This window comes from Halichoerus grypus, chromosome 10 (genome assembly GCF_964656455.1).
Source record: "Halichoerus grypus chromosome 10, mHalGry1.hap1.1, whole genome shotgun sequence".
NCBI lineage: Eukaryota > Metazoa > Chordata > Mammalia > Carnivora > Phocidae > Halichoerus > Halichoerus grypus.
The window spans coordinates 123,717,719-123,740,635 of NC_135721.1; the positions used below are offsets into that span (position 1 = coordinate 123,717,719).

The window sequence follows — 22,917 nt, forward strand, 5'->3', positions numbered from 1 at the left end:
CCCAGGTGCCCCAAATCCTGTGTTTTTAATGTCAAATCCATGCTGTTTACATTACACAACATCCTCTTTCACTCTTGCTCAAGTTAAAAGTGTAGGGGTCACTGGCACAAATGCCTATATGACAGATAACATAAATGAGAAAAGCAGACTCGGGTCAGGAGGGGACCCTGGCACTTTGAAAAGTCTATGCCTGACCTAGAGTGGGCAGTTACTCCTTGGCTTCAGCCAATTGTTGCCACACAGAAATGTGGACACAGTGTTGCCAGACAAGGCACTGAAGCCGATTTCTGGTCACACAGAAATCGCTCAGTCTTTAAAAAATGTTGGCAACTAACACAAATGGTTTAGAAATACTGGAGCGGGCATAGTGGGAGGATAAGGCATCATCCAATTGAAATGGGGTTTTATGATGGAGGGGAAAGAGCAGGGAAAGGCGGAAGGTTAAGGGCGGCTTCTGGGGAACCTCGACACGGTCACACTCAAGGAGCTTATCACTTGTCTTCCAGGTCTGAGTAACCACCAAAGGATTTAAGCAAGAACGGGAAGATAAGAATGGCATTTTTTAAAGAGTTGATGGGGGCAGGGCTGAGGGTAGGGTGATGAGTTAGAAGTCTATCATTCAGCTAAGTAAGGGTAAAGGAGAGATGACAAAGGCCTATTTACTTTGTTCTTTCTCCTACCAGACTGTCAACTCCAGGACAGCAGGGCCCAGCAGCCTTGTGCTTGCTGTGTCTCCAGCACTAAGTACAAAGCCTGCTCCATAAATATTTGTTCCAAGAATGAATGAAAGGGAGGGAGAGGAGGTGAGAGACATTCTGGAGAACTGAGTGGGGGGCTGTAAAGGTCGGTTTCTTCTCCTTAAGCTTCCCCTAGGAGCCTTGGGAAGGGCGTGTCTCAACGAAGAGATCGGAGACACGGGCTTCAAAAACAAAACAAAACAAAAGACTTGGCCGGTTCGATTCCTGGCACTTCACGTGGCCTGTCCTGTCCACAAAAGGAGAAAATGATGAGTGCCTCGAAGGGCTGACGGAAGATTAAGCGAAAATTGAGGCATGAGCAATTTCTGTCCTTCCCTAGGTCCAGTATTCCCAAACCACACAGCCAAAGGGGATTGACCTCAGCTTCCGAACCGGTGGCGATTCCTTTTTGGGTGGGGAGGGAACCGATGACCCCGGCGTCTGTGGGCCTGGCCCTGCCGGGTTCGAGCCCAAGGAAGGAGCGCAGCACCGGGGGCTCGGGCCCGCCCAAGCCCTCGCTTCGCCCAGTACCCCCGGTTCCCACACATTCCCCCCCAGCTCCGCCCCCTCTTCTCCCACTGCCTCTTTCCGCCCCCCGCCTCCATTTCCGTCCCCCTCAGTCCGCCCCCTCCTCGCTCCCGGTCCGCGGCGTCCGGGTCTCCGCGCTGCTTCCTCCTCCCTCCGCCAGCGCCCCTCTCGGACGGCCGGGGCAACCCCGTGCCCCGCTCGCCCAATGAGGAGCCGGCGCAGGGGCGGGGCGGGGCTCGGGCCGGAGCGGAAGTGGTGACCGGAGCGGAAGTGGAGCTGCCGCCACCGCCGCCGCCGATTCCGGAGCCGGGGTAGCTGCTACCGCCGTCGCTACTGCAGCCGCCGCCGCTGCCGCCTGAGGAGTGGGCTTGGGAAGGAAGCGGTCACCGCGCTCGGAGCTTCGCTCACAAGCGTCTTTGCCTCCTGTTGCCCTCCCCCGGTGAGTGCGGCGCAGGGTCCGCCCGGGGCCCCTGGGGGCCCAAGCGCGAAGCCCCCCCCCCCCGGCGGCGACTGCCGTGGCGACGCGGGCGACCCGCGGGTGGGCCCCGGGAGGTGGTGGCGCGCAGCTTCCCCGGCCCCGCGCGGCCGTCTGTGGCGCGGGCCCGGCCTGGCCGCGGCCCCTCCCTGTTTCCGGGGCCGGGCCCCTTAGCTCTCGGAAAGGCCCAGGCAGCCCTCGCCGCCTGCGGCCCTGCCCTGCAGGCGGGGTGCGGCTCCGTACGGGGTCGGAAGGGACCTTGAGCCGTGGACCCCCGACCCTCCCTCCCCACCTACCTTCGATGCCCGCGCGACCCCTCCCTGCTCCTCGGGCGGCGAAAACCGACCCTTTAAGCCCTGTCACCCCTGCTCCTTGCTTTCTGGTTTCCAAAAATTAAAATTTAACCAAATACGGGCGAGTTTTCGAGCCCCAGGGCCTCTGTTGACCCCCTCTGGATGGGTAAGGGGTTTAACCTTGGGAGAGAGCAGAGGGAAAACCCCCCCCCCTCCCACTTTGCAGTAAAGCCATTTCATCATCGTTCGCTGGTTTGGGAGCCTAGCAGGACCCGAGATTTCCTGAGAAGCACAAGGTTGAGGGTTGAGTCAAGAAAAGGCATTTGTTGGAACCGATTACTGAGTCAGGCCTGATCTCCAGGAAAAAAAAGATCGGAGACTGAAAATCGGGAGTGTTTTCCCACGGTATTTACCGTCATTTAATGCCAGAGTCTTTTGTCCTCACCCCAAATTCCCCCATACTGTGTGTTACCACGTTTTTAGGACTGAAATTTGCCTGGTGGCCTCTCTGGTGGTAGGGAAGGGATAGGATTGATTTGGGCCCCTTTTCTTCAGAGGATTGAGTACATCTTTGTCTATTGCAAATGGAGAATGCATGTAATGGGGCTTTCAAAGGTGGCAGTATTGGTAAGACAGTTTGCCAACCTTTCCGTAAAAATGCATGTCTCTTGTCCTTGTCTTCACTTCTTTTCTTTTTGGTAAGGCTAGATAAGCATCAGACTCTGATTTTACTTGCTGTATGTGGGAGACCGGATTTGGCAGGATGATGTTAGGAACATACAAAATCAGGTGGCCACAGGATCCAAAAAGAAAGATGAAGCACTTTCAAGAATATGAAAATTTTCTGCATTTCTCACTGTGTCTCAATTGTTCATACGAAACCACACATATAGGCAGTTTATAGAACTGGACACGTGGCTACTCAGCTTTTTGCATTTTCTCTTTGGAAATGTGTATGTATAAATAATGTTTGATTCTTAGTGATTTCTTCTTGACTGCTTCCAGTGTACCCCATTTCTCAGGAGTTGTCTGAGCCCTCATTTTTCTTGGATCTCTTTCCTTAGAAGCATACAGGAGGGTGAGGGTAAAACCTCTTAGTTTTACTAGACCCAACTTAGAATTTTAGGTGTGGTCTTCCAAATGGAAGAGTAATAATCCAGTAGCAACTGCTGAATGATCTTCCTAGCCTCTCTTTTCAGTGAGATAAGAAACCATTCACCCATATTACAGATGAAGTCTTTATGAGAAATGAGGTAATTTGGCCTAGACCACACGCCTAGTTTTTAGATTGAATATCCTCATTCATCAGGAGCAAATATTTCTGGACTGTCAGCCCCTGGAGTATGGCTCCTACCCTATAATCTTCTGTACATTTCCCATCATGCAGTGCTTGTGTTATGTTGAAGCCATTTTAGAATTGGAGCTCTATAGATCAGGGAGGCAGCCTCCATAAAACCAGGCTGAGCAAATCCCATGATGCTAGTTCCGGAGGCAGAGTCTCCAGAGATTTGAGCCACTGCGAAAAGTGCCTTTTGCTCATTTGGCTGTGGATACAGAAACAAAGAGCACTGGACCTGGAGTCAGATAAATTTGATTCAGGTCTTGCCTGCAGCATTTTCTAACTGTGGGATATTCAGTACGTTACTTAATCTCTGGTTCTTAGTTTCTCTATCTCCAGAGTTGTCTTGGGGCCTTTTTACAAACTGTAAACTGTTAAGTACAAGCTTTTGGTTTTGTTTTTTGAATCACAGAATTCACTATTAATGGCTTTCTTTTTTTCTCCAGCTGCATTCTGATGAGACCCATCCCTGCTTTGTATACGTGTTGCTTTCAAAAATTGATATGTTATTGTAGAACTTTATTTTGTGTACAGCATCTCCAGTCTTTCTGAGCCTGTTTTCTCATCTGTACAATGCAAATGGTAATAGTCTTTGTTGTGTTCTTGTGATAAACTCAATAATCAAAATAAGCATTTGGGATATAGTAGGTGTTTAATAAATATTATTTGACCATATCCGTGAATATACATAGAGACTAGATACAGGATATTGCTATATGGCATAGACACATAGAATCTTATCTGTATGTGATTTATTCAGCAACTGATGAGGTAGCATCAGGGCAAATAGTCTATAATAATAATAGTATCACATTGCCTACTATGTGCCAGGCTTTGTTCTAAGCCCTTTACACATGCTAACGAAGCCTTCATAACAACCAATGGTAGGTAAGTATTGTTAGCCCCATTTTACAGATGAGGCAACTGAGGCACAGAAGAGTTAAATAATTTTCCCCGGGGTACACACACACACACCCACACAGCACAAGGTAAGTAAGTACTGGAGCCAGGAATCAACCCCAGGCAGTCTGGCTTTAATGATAAGTGTCCAGTGGTGGAGCATGTTTCATGTGAACACCATTTAGTCCTTAATTTTTCTTTACATGTATCCTATTGAATGTGTTTGGACAGGAATTTTAGCTATTTTTGAAGATACATGTGTGATTTATTGGAGGGACTATATTCCTTCTGGCCTGTGGGGATGATACTGCTGGTGTGCATCAGGAAGCAAGCTTGTGAAAAACCCAGTGTTTCTAGCCTTTTCTTCATACTAGGGAGACAGTTCATCAGTTACTTTGTGCCATGCTGATTTATCTAAGACTTGGTTCTTCATCTAACAGAATTTGGTCAGGACTCCCATCACTAATTTTGGTTTATCATACTACTTTTTCTATAGATTTTTAGATTTTCCATATTTTGTCGGGGAGGAAGAGATGAGGAAATAGTAAATTATAATAGTGAATTATGTCGTATTTGGCTTCCTGTTCTTTCGGAGGCACCGAACTGGGCAATTTTCCTTTAAGGAATAAGGATACCCCAGAATGAACTAAGATTGACTTGTAAAGGGACTTTCGTTCCTTGGTTCCTACATTTTTCTAGGGAGAGGTGACAGACAATTCACACTAGCAAGAGGGCAAGAAATTCATTGGATAAAAGCAATTTTTAAGCATTACAACCATCTTGGTCTCCACACGAGTATGGTTCTGGCAGTCATCTGTATGTCATGGGGGAGAAACTTAACAGTTGGAGCTGGATTCTAAGGGAATTTTTCTAAGGGGAATACTTAGGGAGGAAAAAGAGACTAAAGTACTTTCTATTTTGGGATACATGTGCTAAAAGCCAAGTAAGAAAGCTTACTGCTTTCTGGGCTAAAAGATCTTCTAATATAGGCATAGTTATGTGTTTCTAATATGTACTTATAATGAGATGAGATTGATTGATGGCCTCAAGAGAACAAGTCATTCCCAGCAGACTGTAGGTTAGAGAGAGGACTTTTTTTTTTTTAATATGGCCAGTCCTCACTTATGTAAGTTTCTTCCTGTTAGTTTTATTTCATTGTTTTCCCTAAGAGACCCAGCAGTAAAAAGTTATTTCTGAATGGCCTTGACCTGGACAGAGGTGACAATAAAGTAGATACGAGTCCTGGCCATTGTTACTGTTTGCCCACAAACCTCACCTTAAAGCTTGTTTGATAGTCTGTTGAGCTTTTGGCATGTGCTGTTTTTAACTTAAGTTTGATTTTTAAAGCTAGATAAATTAAGGCCAATCCCTGAAACCTCGCTGTGATAACTCTGTATGGTTTTTTTGAAAAATTGTCCATTCTGTCTTTTCCAAAAGTACGCAGTGAGAATCATAGTTGATTGTTAGGCGTTAGTGCCACACAGAGGAAAGGCGTGTACCCATTTTACCGTGTGACCCTGGGCAAGTTACTCTAGGCATCTATAAAAGGGGACAGTGGCACCTACCTCATAGAATGTTTAGGATTAAATGAATTGATAATAAAGCCCTAGTGCTTTACACATTTGGGTAAACTATAAATGATGGGTATTTTTGTTATGTTTACTGAATCAGTTAGCTGGTATGGACTTTTGGGAAAAGAGGAGATGGACAGAAAGTACTCCAAGGGCTTGTTGAAACTCAGTTTGAATCTATAAATATAAAAATTGGTAGCTAAGAAATATAAGTCAAAAAGCATAGTGTTGTTTCCTGATTGGAGCTGGGGTGGCTCTATTCTAAAGTAGACTAAGGCAGAGGATAAATATAGTCTGTACTTTATAGGTCAGGTGTGGTCTACTTACCTCTGTCCACATAGGAAATAACAGCCTTGTGCACTTCTTTTAAAAAGTGCACCAAGTGATCAAATAGTCATACTCAGCATGGCACGCATTGTGCCACACGTTGTGTACCCAGAGATAAAAGTCTGGGTTCCTCCCTTAAGCTCACAGTCCAGTGTGGGAGTCAGTAAAGACATTTACAGTAAACTATGCTAAGTGCTACTTTAGAAATAGGCATAGGTAAGTTAACATGTGCCTTTCTTGTGAAAGTCTTTAAAGAAATCCATCTGGATTTAAAAGAAATGAGGTGTTGTAGGTAGTGTCCCTTCCCTGGCTGACCACGTTCGTTAGAATTTTGTGTGGCTGCCATTTGAGTGCTTACAGTGTGTAGAGACTTAAGTATTTTGCATCATGAACTAAGTTACTCTTTCCAAGAGCCATATTAAATAGATTTGCCTATTTTATGCATGAGAAAACAGAGGTCAGGTAACCTATGGCGTTGGTGTATGGTACTGGTAAATTGGGCTGGGTCAGTCCATTATGTTGGTGGGCTCAAAGCTTTTGAACCCTATTCACAGAATTGACCAATGGAGCTGTGTTTATGGATCAGAATTAGCAGATTGTCTAGGATTGATCACCTAACGCCAAGAGGTTAATTTATTGTCCTGTCTGCTGTTGATTCACAGTGCGTGACCTTGGGCATGTCATTCAATACCTCCATTTTTTAAAGTTTAATTTTGGCTAATTGGACATAATTAACAGTGATACTGAACAACTGATATGGAAGAGGGAAGAGATTTTGAAGTGGAAGTGAAGTTTCCCTCCACAATTCTGTGTTTGCTGGACATCAGTGCTAATGATTTTGTACTTAGGACATGCTGTGTTTAATTTTCTAACAGAGAGCTGGCAAATGTTTGAATGGAGTTCAGTTTATGACAGGACTGTGAAATTTGTGTGTAGAATGGCACAGAGACATTTTTAGAGTGGGTGTTTTTCAGTGAATAAGAGCTAGGAGTACTTCACTTTTTCTGGGTAACACCCCCTAACCACCCGGCCCCACTGACTTTCTCAAGTCCCCCCTGCTGTAGCTTGGCATCTGTTTTTCCCTTAGCAGAGTGACTCCGGAACTGTAACTCTGGCCTTGTGGTGCTGTGGGTGCTCTGTCTGGAATGGTACGACTGTGAACGCTAGTCAGAATTTACTGTCAGTTCCTTACCCCATGGAAGCTTGTGAGTCCAGATTTTTAAGATGCTCCTGTCAGTTTTCTCTCCAGATTCATAACTCGGCTCATCTCTTTATCTGCTTTGGCCTTTGATTTCCTCAGTTTCATCTAGAAAAACATAATGTGCTCTTTATTCATACATTGGTGTTTTTTGTACCTACCTGGAGTATCCTTTTTTTTTTTTTTTTTTTTAAAGATTTTATTTATTTGACAGAGAGAGACACAGCGAGAGCAGGAACACAAGCAAGGGGAGTGGGAGAGGGAGAAGCAGGCTTCCCGCTGAGCAGGGAGCCCGATGTGGGACTCGATCCCGGGACCCCGGGATCATGACCTGAGCTGAAGGCAGACGCTTAACGACTGAGCCACCCAGGCGCCCTGGAGTATCCTTTTTCTCTCCTGGCAGAACCTCTCCAGCCCAGAAAACCAGTGAGGACCCAGCCACTTTTAAACCAAACCTCTTCCCTCTAATTCTAGCTGGTTGCTTCTTCAAGAAGCTTTATAACCCTTAAATATGTGCCATCTTCTGTTCCTACCCGGGGAGTGTAAGCTCTCAGAGGCGAGCACCATGCTGTTCTAATTGTATTTCTTGTGAATTTTGAGAAAAGTTCCTGGACATACTGGTAGTGTTTTCATTACAGTGGTTTCAACACACATTAAATTATATGCATTACATTTTTATGAAATAGCATAAGAGTAAGAATGTGTTGGAGTGTCTAGATGGCTCAGTCATTTGGGTGTCCTACTCTTGATTTCGGTTCAGGTCATGATCTCAGGGTCGTGAGATCCAGCCCTGCGTTGGGCTCCACGTACTGAGCGTGGAGTCTGCTTGAGATTCTCTCCCTCTGTCACCTCCCCCCCCAAAAAAATCCAAACCAAAACAAAAAGAGTAAGAATGTACCTACTGAGCCTTTACTCTGACCAGCATCATCTAGCCATTTTTTTGTACATCCTTGAAAGCTGCTAATGTTTCCTTTTAACATTTAAGGAAACTGAGGTTCAGAGAAGTTACTCTAAAAATCGCCTGATTTCTCTTTAGAAGCTGAGATTTGTAGTATGTAGGGCTTTCCTAGAAACAAATTCCATTCCTGTGTTTCATAATAGAGGTTTAGTAATCCTCACACATGATAGACAATGGAATCCATAATTTTAAATTTCTAGGAAATTATCAAATTCAATTAAAGCTCAGTATTTCGGAATTGAGCATGGGGCACCTGGCTGGCTCTGTCAGTAGAGCATGCAACTTTTAATCTCAGGGTTGTGAGTTCAAGCCCCACATTGGGTGTGGAACCTACTTTAAAAAAAAAAAAATTGAGCCTCTTTTTTTGAAAACAAAACATAGCTGAAAGTTCAGTACTTCTAAAGGTCACATTTCACAAGGTCATTCTCTTCCTTTGCAAGGCTGCTTTTATTTATTTATTTATTATTCCTTTGCAAGGCTGCTTTTTAAAAAAAAATACGGTTTAACAGTGGGTAGTCATTTGTATTTTTATTTTTACCCTCTTATACTTGGATGTCTGCTTCTGGCCCCTGGGAGATGGCCTCTGAGTATCCTGAACCTGGATAAGAGAAATCCCTTAGGCAAAGAATTTTGAAACAGAGGACCTTGATTGGTTCATAGATACTCTTGTTTCAGCATTTACTGTCAGATTTGAGGTTTCATGTATTTGAAGGAAATCCTGTTATTTCATGGGCACCCTTAGAATTATTTTTCATAATATTCTTTTTAGGGGTGTTTTACGAAAATAAAATACTTTTGCACATCTTTTTCTCCTTATTCCTATTATATGTATCTCTTTAACCAGATCTATGACATTAAATCTCTTCTTTTGACAACCACATAGTCTTGGACCAGCCGTCCCTTTTCTTAACCTCTCCCCTGTTAGATATTTAGATTGTTTCCAGTTTTTCACTAAGCATTGCTGTTTTAACCAGCACATGCTTCCCATTCCTCTAAAGTGCTGCATCCAGTGGCTTAGAACAGATAGACACCCATCATCATCCTGTGGCTGTGCTTGAGAACTGTTCGGAGGCATCTCTCTGTTGCCCAGATCTGTGCCCAGCACAAGGAGAAGTTTGCTCTGGTGTCTTTGTGCTATTAGTATCAGGCCTGATGGTGAAACTGCAGTCTTTTAAGGTTTTTTAGGAGGCAAATAAAGGCTCTCTTGCTGAGGTTTTTCTTGGTGTAGGACATTGATTGAAAGTCTTAGAAGAAAAGTAGGTCCTGATTATAAACCATCACTTCTTAGCATTCAGTTCAAGAAAATTCAATTAGGAACTGTTGGATAAAAGTGTTACAGTTCACCTGTGTCCGTTTTGAGGCTATTGAAGGGTGGAGTCTTATCTAGGAATGTTAACGTTAACACTGTAACATATTCACTTCCTGTAGGAGATGAATCTAGACTTGCTTTCCTTCTCATGGGTTGTATGTTAAATAAATAAGAATCCGGGTGCCTGGGTGGCTCAGTCGGTTAAGCGACTGCCTTAGGCTCAGGTCATGATCCCAGGGTCCTGGGATCGACTCCCACATCGGGCTCCCTGCTCTGTGGGGAGCCTGCTTCTCCCTCTCCCACTCCCCCTGCTTGTGTTCCCTCCCTCGCTGTGTCTCTCTCTGTCGAATAAATAAATAAAAAATATTAAAAATAAATAAATAAATAAATAAATAAGAATCCAAGCTCACACTGTGGTCTGAAACAGTGATGTGTAGGTCCTGTGAGATGAACAACAGTACTTCGATTTGGTTTGCACGATGCATTTTTAGAAAAGATTTCCTTTAATTCCCTGCATCTCCTCTTCACAGCACGTCTTCTGAGGAGGGTGCTGTATCTCCAGTGTACAGATTGGAAGGCTGACGTTGAACAAGTGCACATGGCTTTGTAGTACACATCCCTCTCTTAGACCTAGTCGTGCTGCCTTTCTGCTCTCCCGCATACAGCTGCCCTGGGTTCTTTCTGCTCTCTCAGTACTGACTTGTTGAAAAAATTTACAGGGGCGCCTGGGTGGCTCAGTCGGTTAAGCGTCTGCCTTTGGCTCAGGTCATGATCCCAGGGTCTTGGGATCGAGCCCCTCATTGGGCTCCCTGCTCGGCGGGGAGTCTACTTCTCCCTCTCCCACTCCCTCCAGCTTGTGCTCTCTCTCTCACCTTCTCTCTCTCTCTCTCTCAAATAAATAATCTTAAAAAAAAAAATTACAGCTATTTATTTGAGCATTAGTTTTGTGCTTGGCACAGTGTGAGACCTTAAATGAGAAACAAATGTGAAGCTTTCCTTTGAGGACATAAACACGTGGAACTGCTTGTAAAAGGACACTACTCCTCATCTGTACCAGCAAACGTATGTAGTGTAGGCCCTGGACGGTGTGATAGGCTACAGGTGTGCTTGGATTCACAGGCTGGTACCTCAGTTGGGGGCTGGGGTAACCATGGAAGACTTTTTAGCCAGTTGGATGGATAGAGTTTGCATAGCAGGAAATAAATAGGAGAGCATTCTGGAGTGTGGCCAATGATAAAGCCTGACAGGTACGGAAGAGCCAAAATCATGAAGGACTTCGAAGGCCAGGCAGAGTTTAGATGGAGCTGCCCAAAAGAGAGTCATTCAAAGTGACTGAGTGAGGGTGACGGCAGGACTAAGAGTCACTTTGTTTTTCTTCTTTTTTTTTTAATTGAAGTATAGTCGATACGCAGTGGCACATTAGTTTTGGGTGTACGAGATAGTGATTCGACAAGTCGATGTGTTAATTCTGTGCTCACCCAAATGTAGCCACCATCCGTCACTGTACAACGCTGTTACAGTACCACTGACAACATTCCCTGTGCTGCATCTTTGACTGAGTAATTTTGAAGTAGGGTGCAGGAATACAACACATGAGGATTTAATGTGCTTGTAAAGAATAGGTGCTTTGAATTATTTGAGCAGAGAGAAAACTCTGCCAAATTTGCAGTTTTATTCTTTCATTTGGGGATCTGTTCATTCATTCAGCAGATGCTTGTTCATACTAATTATGTGCAAGGCACTGTGGGAGATCTGCCCGAAAGAGTTGATGGTGTGGCGAGGGACTTCAAGATATATACAAATAATTTTAGTACTGGAGAAATGTGATAGGACATTAAGAGAGGTATAGATGAAATACTTTGTTGAGAGTATATCACAATTTCCACATGTGACACTAGCTCCATGTGGCTGGTGGCTATCATATGAGACATCTCCAGCTTAGCAGCTTAAGAAAGGCTTCATGAAGGGGATGGCACTTGAGCCATGCTGTGAAGAATTTTGTATGCTGAGTAAATGGGAAAAGACAGAGGGAGTGGCTTGGTGAGCAAAGACAAGGAGACACAAAAGCAGACTCTGTAAGAAAACCAGTTTGGCAGAAGCACAAATTGTGTGGAAGGCATGTTTTGGCAAAAGTCGAGGAAGATAAGTTGGAAAATCTTCAATGACAGGAGGGAATCTGGCTATATCAGCAGGAGGGAACTTTAAAGAATTTTGAGCAGGAAGTGACTCGATCAAGGTTTTAAGAATGGGTCTGATCATAAAGACATGAAGGGGACTGCAGGTAGTGGATCTAGGGAGAGGGTGAATGGGAGGCTTAGTGCAGATGTAGAACTAGGAAGAATTCCAGATCTCCCTTGTCTCCTGCCTTCCTCCAAACTGCTGGGTGTTGTGTAACCCATTTCCTGTTGAAATTGGTCTAGCTGCTTCAAAATCCATGTTATATAAGTCAAAAGTTATGTAAGCAGTAGGCATCAGGACATTTAGCTGTGGATTTTGTTTGTTGTAGTTGGGTGTGTGTGTGTGTGTGTGTGTGGAATTAAATTTTTTTAAACAGATGGATACATTTTTTAAGCATGCATTTGGTCTTACCATATCATGATGGCTCTCAATGTCCAAGGGCTCTTCCAGTGATCCTGAAGAATCTTAAAATAGTTGGCTCCCCAAACAGGCCACATTTGATTTTGAGAGAAATAGGGCATGTACCTTTGGGAGCTCCCAAGGAGTAGTCAGGATTCTCCAGAGAGGTGTGATTTAACTTTCAATGTTTGGGAGAGGAGCTTATTGGGGGGCCTGGTGAGGCCAAAGAGTTTCATGGCATCTTTAGCAGTGTTGATCTTTTGTATTTCTCTATTACTCTTTTATAATGCTGCATGGGATGGCTTAGCTCTGAATTGGCTTTTGGCCAGTACTTTATTAATTGGAATCTTTCCTGGTATAGTTGTGCAGGTGCTGTTTGATGAACTTTGGAGTGGGCCACTGAATGACTGCTAACTTTGAATTTGTCTGCAGACTGGACATTTCTGAAGTTGTTTAAAAGTTAACTTCTGTCTTCTTCTCACTTTGAGGAACAAAGAAGTAGGATTATTTGCTGATGGAGGTTGTATCCTGATTGAAAGGCTTTGCGGTCAAGAAAGTTAGACATAAACTGAGAAAGTATGTAATTTGAAGCCGCAGAATGGTGTCCTTTTGATGTACTTTTTTTTTTTAAGATTTTATTTATTTGTCAGAGAGAGAATGCGCACAAGCAGGGGGAGCAGTAGGCTCCCCGCTGAGCAAGGAGCCCGATGCAGGACTCAATCCCAGGACCCTGGGATCATGACCTGAGCCGAAGGCAGGCACTTAACCAACTGAGCCACCGAGGCGTCCCTTTTTTTTTTTTTTTAAAGATTTTATTTATTTATTTGACAGAGACAGCAAGAGAGGGAACACAAGCAGGGGGAAAGGGAGAGGGAGAAGTAGGCTTCCCACTGGGCAGGGAGCCCGATGCGGGGCTCGATCCCAGGACCCTGGGATCATAAACTGAGCCACCCAGGCGCCCCAGGCGTCGCTTTTGATGTACTTTTATCAGAGTAGACTAGGCTGTGTTGTGACAACAAATAGCACCAACATCTCAGTGACTTCACCCAACAGATTTCTTTTTCACACTGCCATGGCCAGTGCCAGCCTATAGGAGTCTCTGTACAACAGAGTCACTCAGGGACTCAGGCTACAGGCACTAGCCACCGTCGAGAGCACATGGCCTTCTAGGCGCCTGATGTCAGAGAAGAGAGCCTGGCGAATGACATACAGGCTTTTCACAGTTTTCACCTGGAAATGGCATCATTTCTGCTGTTTCATGACATAACTCACCCTGTGACCCATCCTGAGGGCCTGGGGGCTGCCAGGAAATGTAGGAGAGCAAGTGGAATGTTTCGTGAGGATTATTATCTCTGTTACAGTCTCATTCCAGTGACGTGGGTGAAGATGTCAGGCAGATCAGGTGAGACTTGCTTCACTTGAGTGGAAGCTTAGAATTGGCGAGCCTTATGGAGGACACAGCTCGAGTATGACTTAGATAATAAGCCATGGGAAGAAAAATAGGAGTCCTGGACTTAGAGAACCAACTCCTTCTCAGTTGTTTAGATTTGGGGGAGATCTTACCATTGTGCTCCATCTAATAAAACAGTTTCATGTGGTAGGGCCCTGTCTGTAGGATTTCTCACTTGAAAATACAGAAATGACTTGAGGCAAAACCATTTTGTGAGGAGAGGGTAATACTTCTTTTGCTATTTTTTTTTTTAAATATTTATTTGGCAGAGGGCGAGGGAGAAGCAGGCTCCCCGCTGAGCAGAGAGCCGGACGCGGGGCTCGATCCCAGGGCCCCTGGGATCATGACCTGAGCCGAAGGCAGCCACTTAACTGACTGAGCCACCCAGGCGCCCCTTCTTTTGCTATTTTAAAATTATTGTTTTCAGTCTTAAATTGTGATACTGTGTATGCTGTAATGAAAGAATTTGGGGTTTTGTGGGGTTTTTTTTAAGATTTTATTTTTAAGTAATCTCTACACCCAACATGGGGCTCAAACTCATGACCCCAAGATCAAGAGTTACATGCGCTACTGACTGAACCAGCTAGGTGCCCCTGTAAGAATTTGTTCTAAAAATACTGATACTTCTGCTACTATTTAAAGTAGTATTTACCGTATTATACTTTAAGAGAGTAGTGTATTTTTACACTGTGGCACAGATGGAGACATCGAAATGTAAATTAACAGTGCATAAAACTTATTGGTTAACAAAATTTTTTAGCTACATATTATCCAAAAATTACTGCATTCTCTCTAAATAGTTATTATTATAGTGGGGAATTGACTAAGGTGAGGTGAATAATTTGAGGGGTATTTCCTGATCGGTGTGTAGAGGATTTGGTAAGCTGAAGTCACTAAAATTTTTGTCTACTTCAGAAAAAATTTTAAATGAACTCAATTATGGTTTGGAGTTGTGTCTTGAATACACCGATCTCTTACAGCCTATACCATATAGAAAATTAGTGCCTGATAATTTGTACATAATGCTCTAAACTTCTCAAAGCACCTTTACGTAGATTAGGTCATTTGTTCTCACAGCAGCCCCACGGAGAGTAGGTAATGTTCTTACTTTCCAGTAAGGAAATTGAAGCTCTCAGAGGTTAGGTGATGTGACCAAGGTCATACTCCACTTGCAAGTAGCAGAGCTGGTGCTAGAAAGAGCCAGATCTGCCTGCCTTTAGTTTATGCTCTTGTCTACAGTGTGTCCTCCAAGTTAGCAAATTGCAGAAGATAAGACAAAAATGGCTCCTATTTTTTTAGGTTCCTACTGCTTGATGGGCACTGCCAGATGTAACATTTAAAGTCCTGTCTTTGCTTTAAGATTGAGGCAATCCTCAGACTTAAGGTGTTTTTCCTGATACTGTGGGGGGAAACCAGATTTGGCCAAAACCAGACAATTCCTGAAAGAAGTTAAGGAAGTGTATTTAGCATAAGCTTCTAAAGAAATAAGTTCTTCAGCAGCCTGCATGTGTTGGGGACGCAGATCAGGCTCGTGGGGACAGAGAGACTGGAGTCTGCGGTCTCTTAGCAGTGTTGCGGGCACGACCCTTGCCTTCTCTGAACCTCCATTTCTTCACCTCGAAAGAGGGGGAAGGGATTGTTGTGAACATATCTACCCTTTAGACTGTTGGGAAAATTAATTGGCAAAACAATTAGCAAGGTACTTAGCCCTGTAAGTGCTCATGTTCAGTATGGCGGAGGGCATTTGCAACTACACGTTTCATATTTACACATGATTCTTGCCAGACGGGTTGGAAGGAGGTTCACACATGCATTTCCAGGGCCCTGAAGCCTGACACTTGCTTTCTCTCCCTTCTCTCTCTCTCGCTCCTGTTCTAGGGAACGACCATGGATAAAAGTGAGCTGGTACAGAAAGCCAAACTTGCCGAGCAGGCCGAGCGCTATGATGACATGGCTGCAGCCATGAAGGCCGTCACGGAACAGGGGCACGAACTCTCCAATGAGGAGAGAAATCTGCTCTCCGTCGCCTACAAGAACGTGGTGGGCGCCCGCCGCTCTTCCTGGCGCGTCATCTCCAGCATTGAGCAGAAAACCGAGAGGAATGAGAAGAAGCAGCAGATGGGCAAAGAGTACCGGGAGAAGATAGAGGCCGAACTGCAGGATATCTGCAATGATGTTCTGGTAAGAGGCCAGGGTTTCAGTTTCAAACGGCGATTTCCAAACAGTATTAATGTAACGTTCAAATGCAAACTCTCAAACTGCTCATGAGAGAAACGTGTCTGAATATACTGGAAAGCTGCAGTCGGAACTGATTTTTAAGCATATGATGTGATTTTTCTCACCTCCTGTTTGATCAGAGGTTGCTCATCACGAATGGGGTATTTTCCTCTCCCTTCAAAAAGACCTGTGACAAACAGGAGCAATGCATCCACGTCCCTCCATCTTTTCTTTAGAAATTGAGTGCATATAGGCAGGCTCTCAGGTAGGTGCAGCCACAGATAGGCTGTTCTGTGGCCGAGCCGCGATGTCATCTCCAGCTGGGGAGGCGGGAGCAAGAAGCCGAGCTCCCGGTCACCCTCTCCCAGTCATGTCCGCACAGTGTAAGGTCCTGAAAGTAAGCGACGTCTGTCAGTTCGGCCTGCGTTCCAAAGCCAAATCAAAAATGGTTTGGGGATTGTCCTCTCCTGGGTTTTATATAAGCCTTAGTCAGATGATTGATTCGTAACTGTTTCGCTCTGGCCAAGGTCTGGGGTTGGATGGGAGGGGTGCGTATCCTAGAGCAAATCATGATCATACTGTTTTTCCCTCACATCCTGAGCCCACTGGGAACTTTCTTTTTCTTCCAGGTGAAATCAGGTAAAAATGAACGGTGAGGGCTGCTTTGAAGGGAAAAGGAATTCACACTTGTGGATCTACCTCCTCCCCTGCTGGCTGCCTCTCCGAATTACTGCCCATGACACCTTTCTTTTGAAAACCAGTACAAAGCTTGTCAGCCATCAGGCAGTACTCCTCCTCCCTAAACCATAAGGAGTTACACCCTGTCTGTCTGCAAAGAGTATTAAAATGACTACTGCCCCTTGCGTCTTCTCACTTTGATTGATTAAGTCCCCTTACAACTAAGCTTTTGCATTGAGCTGCTCTTGTTAGACTCATGGTGTAAGAGTGTCACGGCTAAATTTGTTGCCTGCTGGTAATTTGGGGGTTTGTTAATGGTGCACTAATTCCTGACTGTTAGGTACATCTGGTATTCAGATGAAGTATGGCATGCATTCCAAGGGCAAGAAAGTTCCATAATTCCTGAAATGTAGACCAGCTTTTAAGAGCATCTGAAAGAATGTGAAGAAAAGCATGGTACTTACTGCCTCTTAACCAGTTTTTCAGGATGCCACATTCTAAAACAACTCTTCGAAAATATTGCTCTGTATACGAAGCTTGGACTCCTTCAGAACTGCTTTTGTTGTAAGCATAAATGTTTAAAGGAATTTATTATTAATAATAGTATTAGCTACTTTTTGAGTGCTTACTACGTGCCAGGCATCGTGTTAAGCGCTTTATGTACACTAGCTCATTTATCCTCATAACTACTCTAGAAGGTGGCTATTATGCTTCCCCATTGTAGAGCCGGGAAAACTGAGGCTCAGGGTGCTTAAATCTTTTGTCCAGGGGCACAGATGGTAAACGACAGAGGAGGGATTTCTACCCAGGTCTGATTGATTTTCGACTTAGTTTTTGGCAGTTTTGCTCTATTATCACCTTTTTCCTCCCCAAAGAAAGATTTTTTTCTTTTTTTAAATTACAGAAGTAATACAGGTTCATGGTTTTAAAAAAGGGGGTGGGGGGTGACCAGGCAGAAGAGTATAAATCAGAAAGTAAAAATCATTTCTAATCCTATCACATAGAGAATCATTATTAACATATTGATCAATATCCTTAAAGAGTTTTCTCTTATGTATTTGCGTGTACACATACATATTTTAATATTAAAATAGGATTCATGTGGTACTTATGATCTTTTTGTTTCACTCAGACTTCTTTTGAGAACCTTTCCATGTTACCGGTGTAGTTCTGCATCATCATTTTTAAGGCCTTACGTGGCATTCCATTGTATGGCTATACTTTAATCAACCCCTTGTGGATGGTCAGAGTGATTTTTAACTGAAGAATACAGGCATCTGCTGTTAGGACCTGGGCTAAAAACCACTTAAAAGCTTTGGATGCAAATGATTATTTTTTTTTAATCTTCAAAATTATTTAGAAGTGGTAGTGTGTCTTGAATCTCAAACATAGTTTTTAACATCTTGTAAATAATATTTCCAGATTCTTAACAGAATGTGAATCATTTTTTAGGAGCTGTTGGACAAATATCTTATTCCCAATGCTACACAACCAGAAAGCAAGGTGTTCTACTTGAAAATGAAAGGAGATTATTTTAGATATCTTTCTGAGGTGGCATCTGGAGATAATAAACAAAGTAAGTAACTTTTTTTTTTTCTTTAAGAAATTTGATCAATAGTGGAGCCAGTTCTCCTTACTAATTTTAAACAGTTTTTGCTTTGTTTACCATAGATATGAACATCACAGTACTGAGAATTTAAAAGACCATTAGCATTATGCTGACCTGTGGTTAGCAGGTCAGCGTAATGGGGGTGGACAAATTAATGTATCTAAGGGGAAAGTGCAGGGAACATTAAAAGTGTGATGAAGTAGTGCATTTAAAGAGATCTTTTTCTTTTTTTTTTTAAGATTTTATTTGTTTATTTGACAGACAGCGAGAGAGGGAACACAAGCAGGGGGAGTGGGAGAAGCAGGCTTGCCACTGAGCAGGGAGCCCCATGCGCTCGATCCCGAGATCCTGGGATCGTGACCCAAGCCGAAGGCAGACGCTCAACAGCTGAGCCACCCAGGCGCCCCTAAAGAGGTCTTTTTCTTAAAAAAAAAAACAAAAAACTTGAGGATTATTTGGTATCTCTGTTTTTATTTTATTTTATTTTTAAAGATTTTATTTATTTGACAGAGACAAAGCGAGAGAAGGAACACAAGCAGGGGGAATGGGAGAGGGAGAATCAGGCCTCCTGCCGAGCAGGGAGTCCAACGTGGGGTTCGATCCTAGGACCCTGGGATCATGACCTGAGCCAAAGGCAGACGCTCAACGACTGAGCCACCCAGGCACCCCGATATCTGTGTTTTTAGAAGTAAAACTTCAAAATGTCTGATAGTACAAAACCACCGTAGTAAATAGTGATTTGTTTCCCTTATCACATAAGCGTTTTGTGATGGTGAGAACTACAGCTCTGCTTTATTAAGTGCCTACTATGTGCAAGTATTTTAGAGTCTCATTTATTCCTTACACAATTCTATGAGTTCCGGTAGGGATCTGCCCGTTTTTCTGATGAGGAAACCAAGGCTCATGGAGGTTTTCACTTATTCCAAGATTCACATTTAGTGAATGAGTGTTGGGAATTCAAGTTTGAGTCTGTTGACTCTCTAAAGTCCATGATTCTTCCACTGGAGCATATTGTTTCCCATGTTCTATTTTGTTGAAGGTTATTTCTGCTTTCCCCCAAAGCATTTAATGTAGTACTTGGCTTAGAATAAACATGTAAGAAATGGTTGTTAATCAGATGGTGGAGACACTGACCCCTTTTTTGATCACTCCTCATTCTTGCGTGCTGTGGTAAAATAACTGGATGGTAATCCAGCATGTGATGACCTAGGAAAGAACCTCCCCTTTAATGTTCTTATCTTTCTTATAGCCACTGTGTCGAACTCCCAGCAGGCTTACCAGGAAGCATTTGAAATTAGTAAGAAAGAAATGCAGCCTACACACCCAATTCGACTTGGCCTGGCACTGAATTTCTCAGTCTTCTACTATGAGATTCTAAACTCTCCTGAAAAGGCTTGCAGCCTGGCAAAAACGGTGAGAAAGACCCTCTGGGGTTTCTGATTGTAGTAAAACACTGCTTGTGTGTGTGTGGTGGTTTTTTTTTTTAATAACTTCTTTTTATTGCCTGAATTTAACAACTGATTGTCCTAGACCTCTCTGAAGATGTTCTGGAGAGAGGAGTAGATCTTTTGTGACATAAATACAGACCTGTCACTTTTTGATTTCTTCTCAACACTTCCTGCTGATTTTTGTTTTCGTTGTGTAATTACTGGTTTGGGGGTGGTTGTAGAAAATTCAGGGGGAAGGTAGTGTGTTGTTTCTTGTCAAGCTTTGGGCTCTGTAGGCCTCTGTTACGTATTGTAGTCCTTGTACCGAGATTTGAAGTTACAGCTGTGTGAAAGAACTCAGACCAGGTTTTCATTGTGTGTGCTGGGTTACCTCCTATCTTCTATTAGTAATTCAGTCGCCTTTTCTACATATTTTTTAGTCTTTCAACATGCACAGTGTTACTTAAATTTTTTTTTTTTTTTGGAAAAAGTACATGAAATGAATTCTCTAAGGTCTATCACTTAATTGAATCAGATTTAGTGCTGTGAACTTCCGTTTTCCCTTTATTCCTTGTATCCAGACCTTTTGAGTTTTAGTAAAGAAAGAAAAGGATTACCAGTAGTATCTTTGGCAATTAAAAAATGATGTGGATTTGTGCTGGGTTGACAGTAATACCTGCTGTCTTATCACATATAGTGAGGTTCTTACTGGAATTTTTTGTCATTGTTGGTTGGTGCTTTATAAACATGCATTATCTGTTTGTTGAAACAACTAGCAAACAAGGTCATTAATAATAGCCTCAGTTCCCCCAAAGTACTGTACAGGAAAAGAAAGTATATTCATTTGTTAACAGAAAAAAATTGGGCTAAACTAGCTCCAGAGAACCTGTGACAGTCAGCTAAAGGCTCTTTGTTGTAGGCCTTTGATGAAGCAATTGCTGAATTGGATACACTGAATGAAGAGTCTTACAAAGACAGCACCCTGATCATGCAGTTGCTTAGGGACAATCTCACAGTAAGTACTGCTGGTTTACAACACTGCTTTTGGAGGGTGTAGAGTCTTGTTCCTATCACCGACCTAAGAATTCACTATTGCCTAAGACTTGAGGGGATTTGTACCCTGTAAGTAGAGTTAAATGTACTAAATTGTTAAATTGGTTGTAAATGACTGCTGAAGTTTTGGCCTTCGCAGTTCTTGCGGCCTGCAGTAAGACAGTAAGAATTTGAAGCAGTTAAGTGAGATAAGGTGGTCCAGACTGGGCCTACCTCCCTGAGTGCATTTTAGGAGCCCTGTTTTGATTAGAGCTCTGTTTTTCTCTTGCAGCTGTGGACGTCGGAAAACCAGGGAGATGAAGGAGATGCTGGGGAGGGAGAGAACTAATGTCTGTTGTGCTTCGTGATCTGTTCAATGTCACTCTGTACCCTCCACATATATCCCTTTGTGCGATAAAAAAAAAAAAAAAGAGTCGTATGTCGACTTTCAGTTTTTCACAGCCTCAGCCTAGCAAAATGGTCCATGGGATAAACAGCTGGTGTTTGTATCTAAAACTCAGATTGGTCACATAAATGCCACGGCATTCTGAAATTTTGATTTTGATTAACATTGATAGGATTACTGTGTGTTGAATTTTTTTTAAACTGAACACTGTGATTATGGGGTTTTGTAACTTAGCAGAACTCTTACTGGTAGAAAAACTAGACCTGAATTATGTGTAACTTTTTGGAAAGTTTAATCTGATATCAAACTAGTCACTGAAATAACAGTTCCATTGTAAAGTTGTACAGAAAGTTATAGAGATTATATTGGGACGTGGAGTGAGACACCTGTCCTGTGACATTCAAGTGTGACAGCAACTCACAGTAGTTCTGCCTGTTTTTTGGGGATTACAGACACTTGGCCAGTTTGGGCTGTTGCCACTCGAAAGTTCGTGACTGCAGATGTCCACAGTGTCTTCCTCTGAGTAAACTCGAAGCCTGAAATGGAAACTCTTTGTGGCAGATAATTGGGTTTTGACACCATGCAAAGGTCCAGTGTTCCTAGAACACGTGACTGACACCCCTTTCCCACAGCCATCTGACTGATTTGCAACTTGCGCTCCAGTAGTGGAATCTGTTTTCCTTGTAACCAGGACCTGAAGAAGAAAAAAGCCGTGTATCTCATGAATGGCCTTATCTGTTTCCTGGGTAATACCTTTAAGAGTCATGTTCTACAGAGATTGCCTTTCACTTAAGAAGTACTCAGTCTTTGGGTGCTTCCTAGCTTGGGGCTTTTAAATTTTGAAATCAAACATTCTTCCCACTGTCCTTTTTGACTGTTGCCTTTGGTTTTTCTTTTCCCTCTTTAAGTTTCTGTCCTGTTTCCTTAACATTTTTTCTTTTTGAATTCTGTCGTTGTCTTCTGTTCTTTGTTTACTACTGTTTGGGCAGGGTGGGGGCCTGAAGGGGGTGAGCAAAGATGGCGAGCACTTTGGTCAGCAGGCCTCGCTTCAGAGAGTTGAGAAGAGCTTCCAGCACACAGCTCTGGCTTCCTCCGGTTCTCGGCACGCTTGTTGCTCTTCAGTCAGACCGAGATTGAATCAAAGAAGTGTTTTTAAATACCCATGATTTCTCCCTGTGTTGCAGCCAGCCCTGATCACGCTTGTTAGTACCTGTCACCAGATCTCCCAAGTGTGCTCCTCCAGCCAAGTTCACAGACCTGTTTGAACAAGACCCTATAATGCAGGGAAGTTGCATGAACACCACAGTGGGGAGAGTCCAGAATAGCCAGGCCTACCAGTCTCACAGTACCCCCTCTCCCTTGAACATTCCACGTAGCTGTAGTGTCCACCTGTTTGTCCATCTGCTGAAATGAGAAAAGAAACATTCATGCACTGATTTAAAACCAAAAAAAAAAGAAAAAAGAAAAAAAATCCCTCCCCCCTTTCTAGCTGAACAAAAATGTGCAGTTAATACTTGGCGCTTGAAAATGCAGTAGTGAATGTGGAACGAGCCTGTCTGTATATCTGGTAGCTCTTTCTTGCTTCCGTTTTTCCTTACCAGGATTCTGCCTCACGTTTGCTTCTGTGACGGTCATATTGCCTAGCAAGCACTCCTGTGGTTGTGAAAATAGTATAGCAAAAAAAAAGAAAAAGAAAAATCCCCAGTTATTGATGTACTAGATTTGTGTATGTCTTTTAAACAGTTCTAGTTCCCACCCTAACACGGAATAATCAGGAAAAGTGTAAAAATTCAAAAGTGAAATAAAAAATTTTATCAGTTGCCTGTGAACTGATGTATGGCGCCATCTCTGTCACTGCCAGGACCAGCTCCCTCTTCTGGTCACAC

The 22,917-nt window shown here is 43.4% G+C and overlaps 1 protein-coding gene across 2 annotated transcripts; it reads left to right on the top strand.

Annotated features, from left to right (window-relative positions):
- Window positions 1-566: 566 nt before the first annotated feature.
- YWHAB (tyrosine 3-monooxygenase/tryptophan 5-monooxygenase activation protein beta) lies at window positions 567-22,851 on the top strand. 2 transcript variants are annotated; one of them, XM_036072058.2, is made up of 6 exons: window positions 567-1,704; window positions 15,541-15,843; window positions 18,010-18,133; window positions 19,416-19,579; window positions 20,513-20,608; window positions 20,918-22,851. In XM_036072058.2, the coding sequence occupies exons 2-6, from the start codon at window positions 15,550-15,552 to the stop codon at window positions 20,972-20,974; spliced, it is 735 nt and encodes a 244-aa protein (XP_035927951.1). In that variant the 5' UTR covers window positions 567-1,704; window positions 15,541-15,549; the 3' UTR covers window positions 20,975-22,851. The 2 variants fall into 2 exon arrangements, with proteins under 2 accessions (XP_035927951.1, XP_035927950.1); XM_036072057.2 differs by lacking the exon at window positions 567-1,704 and adding an exon at window positions 3,931-3,954.
- Window positions 22,852-22,917: the final 66 nt, after the last annotated feature.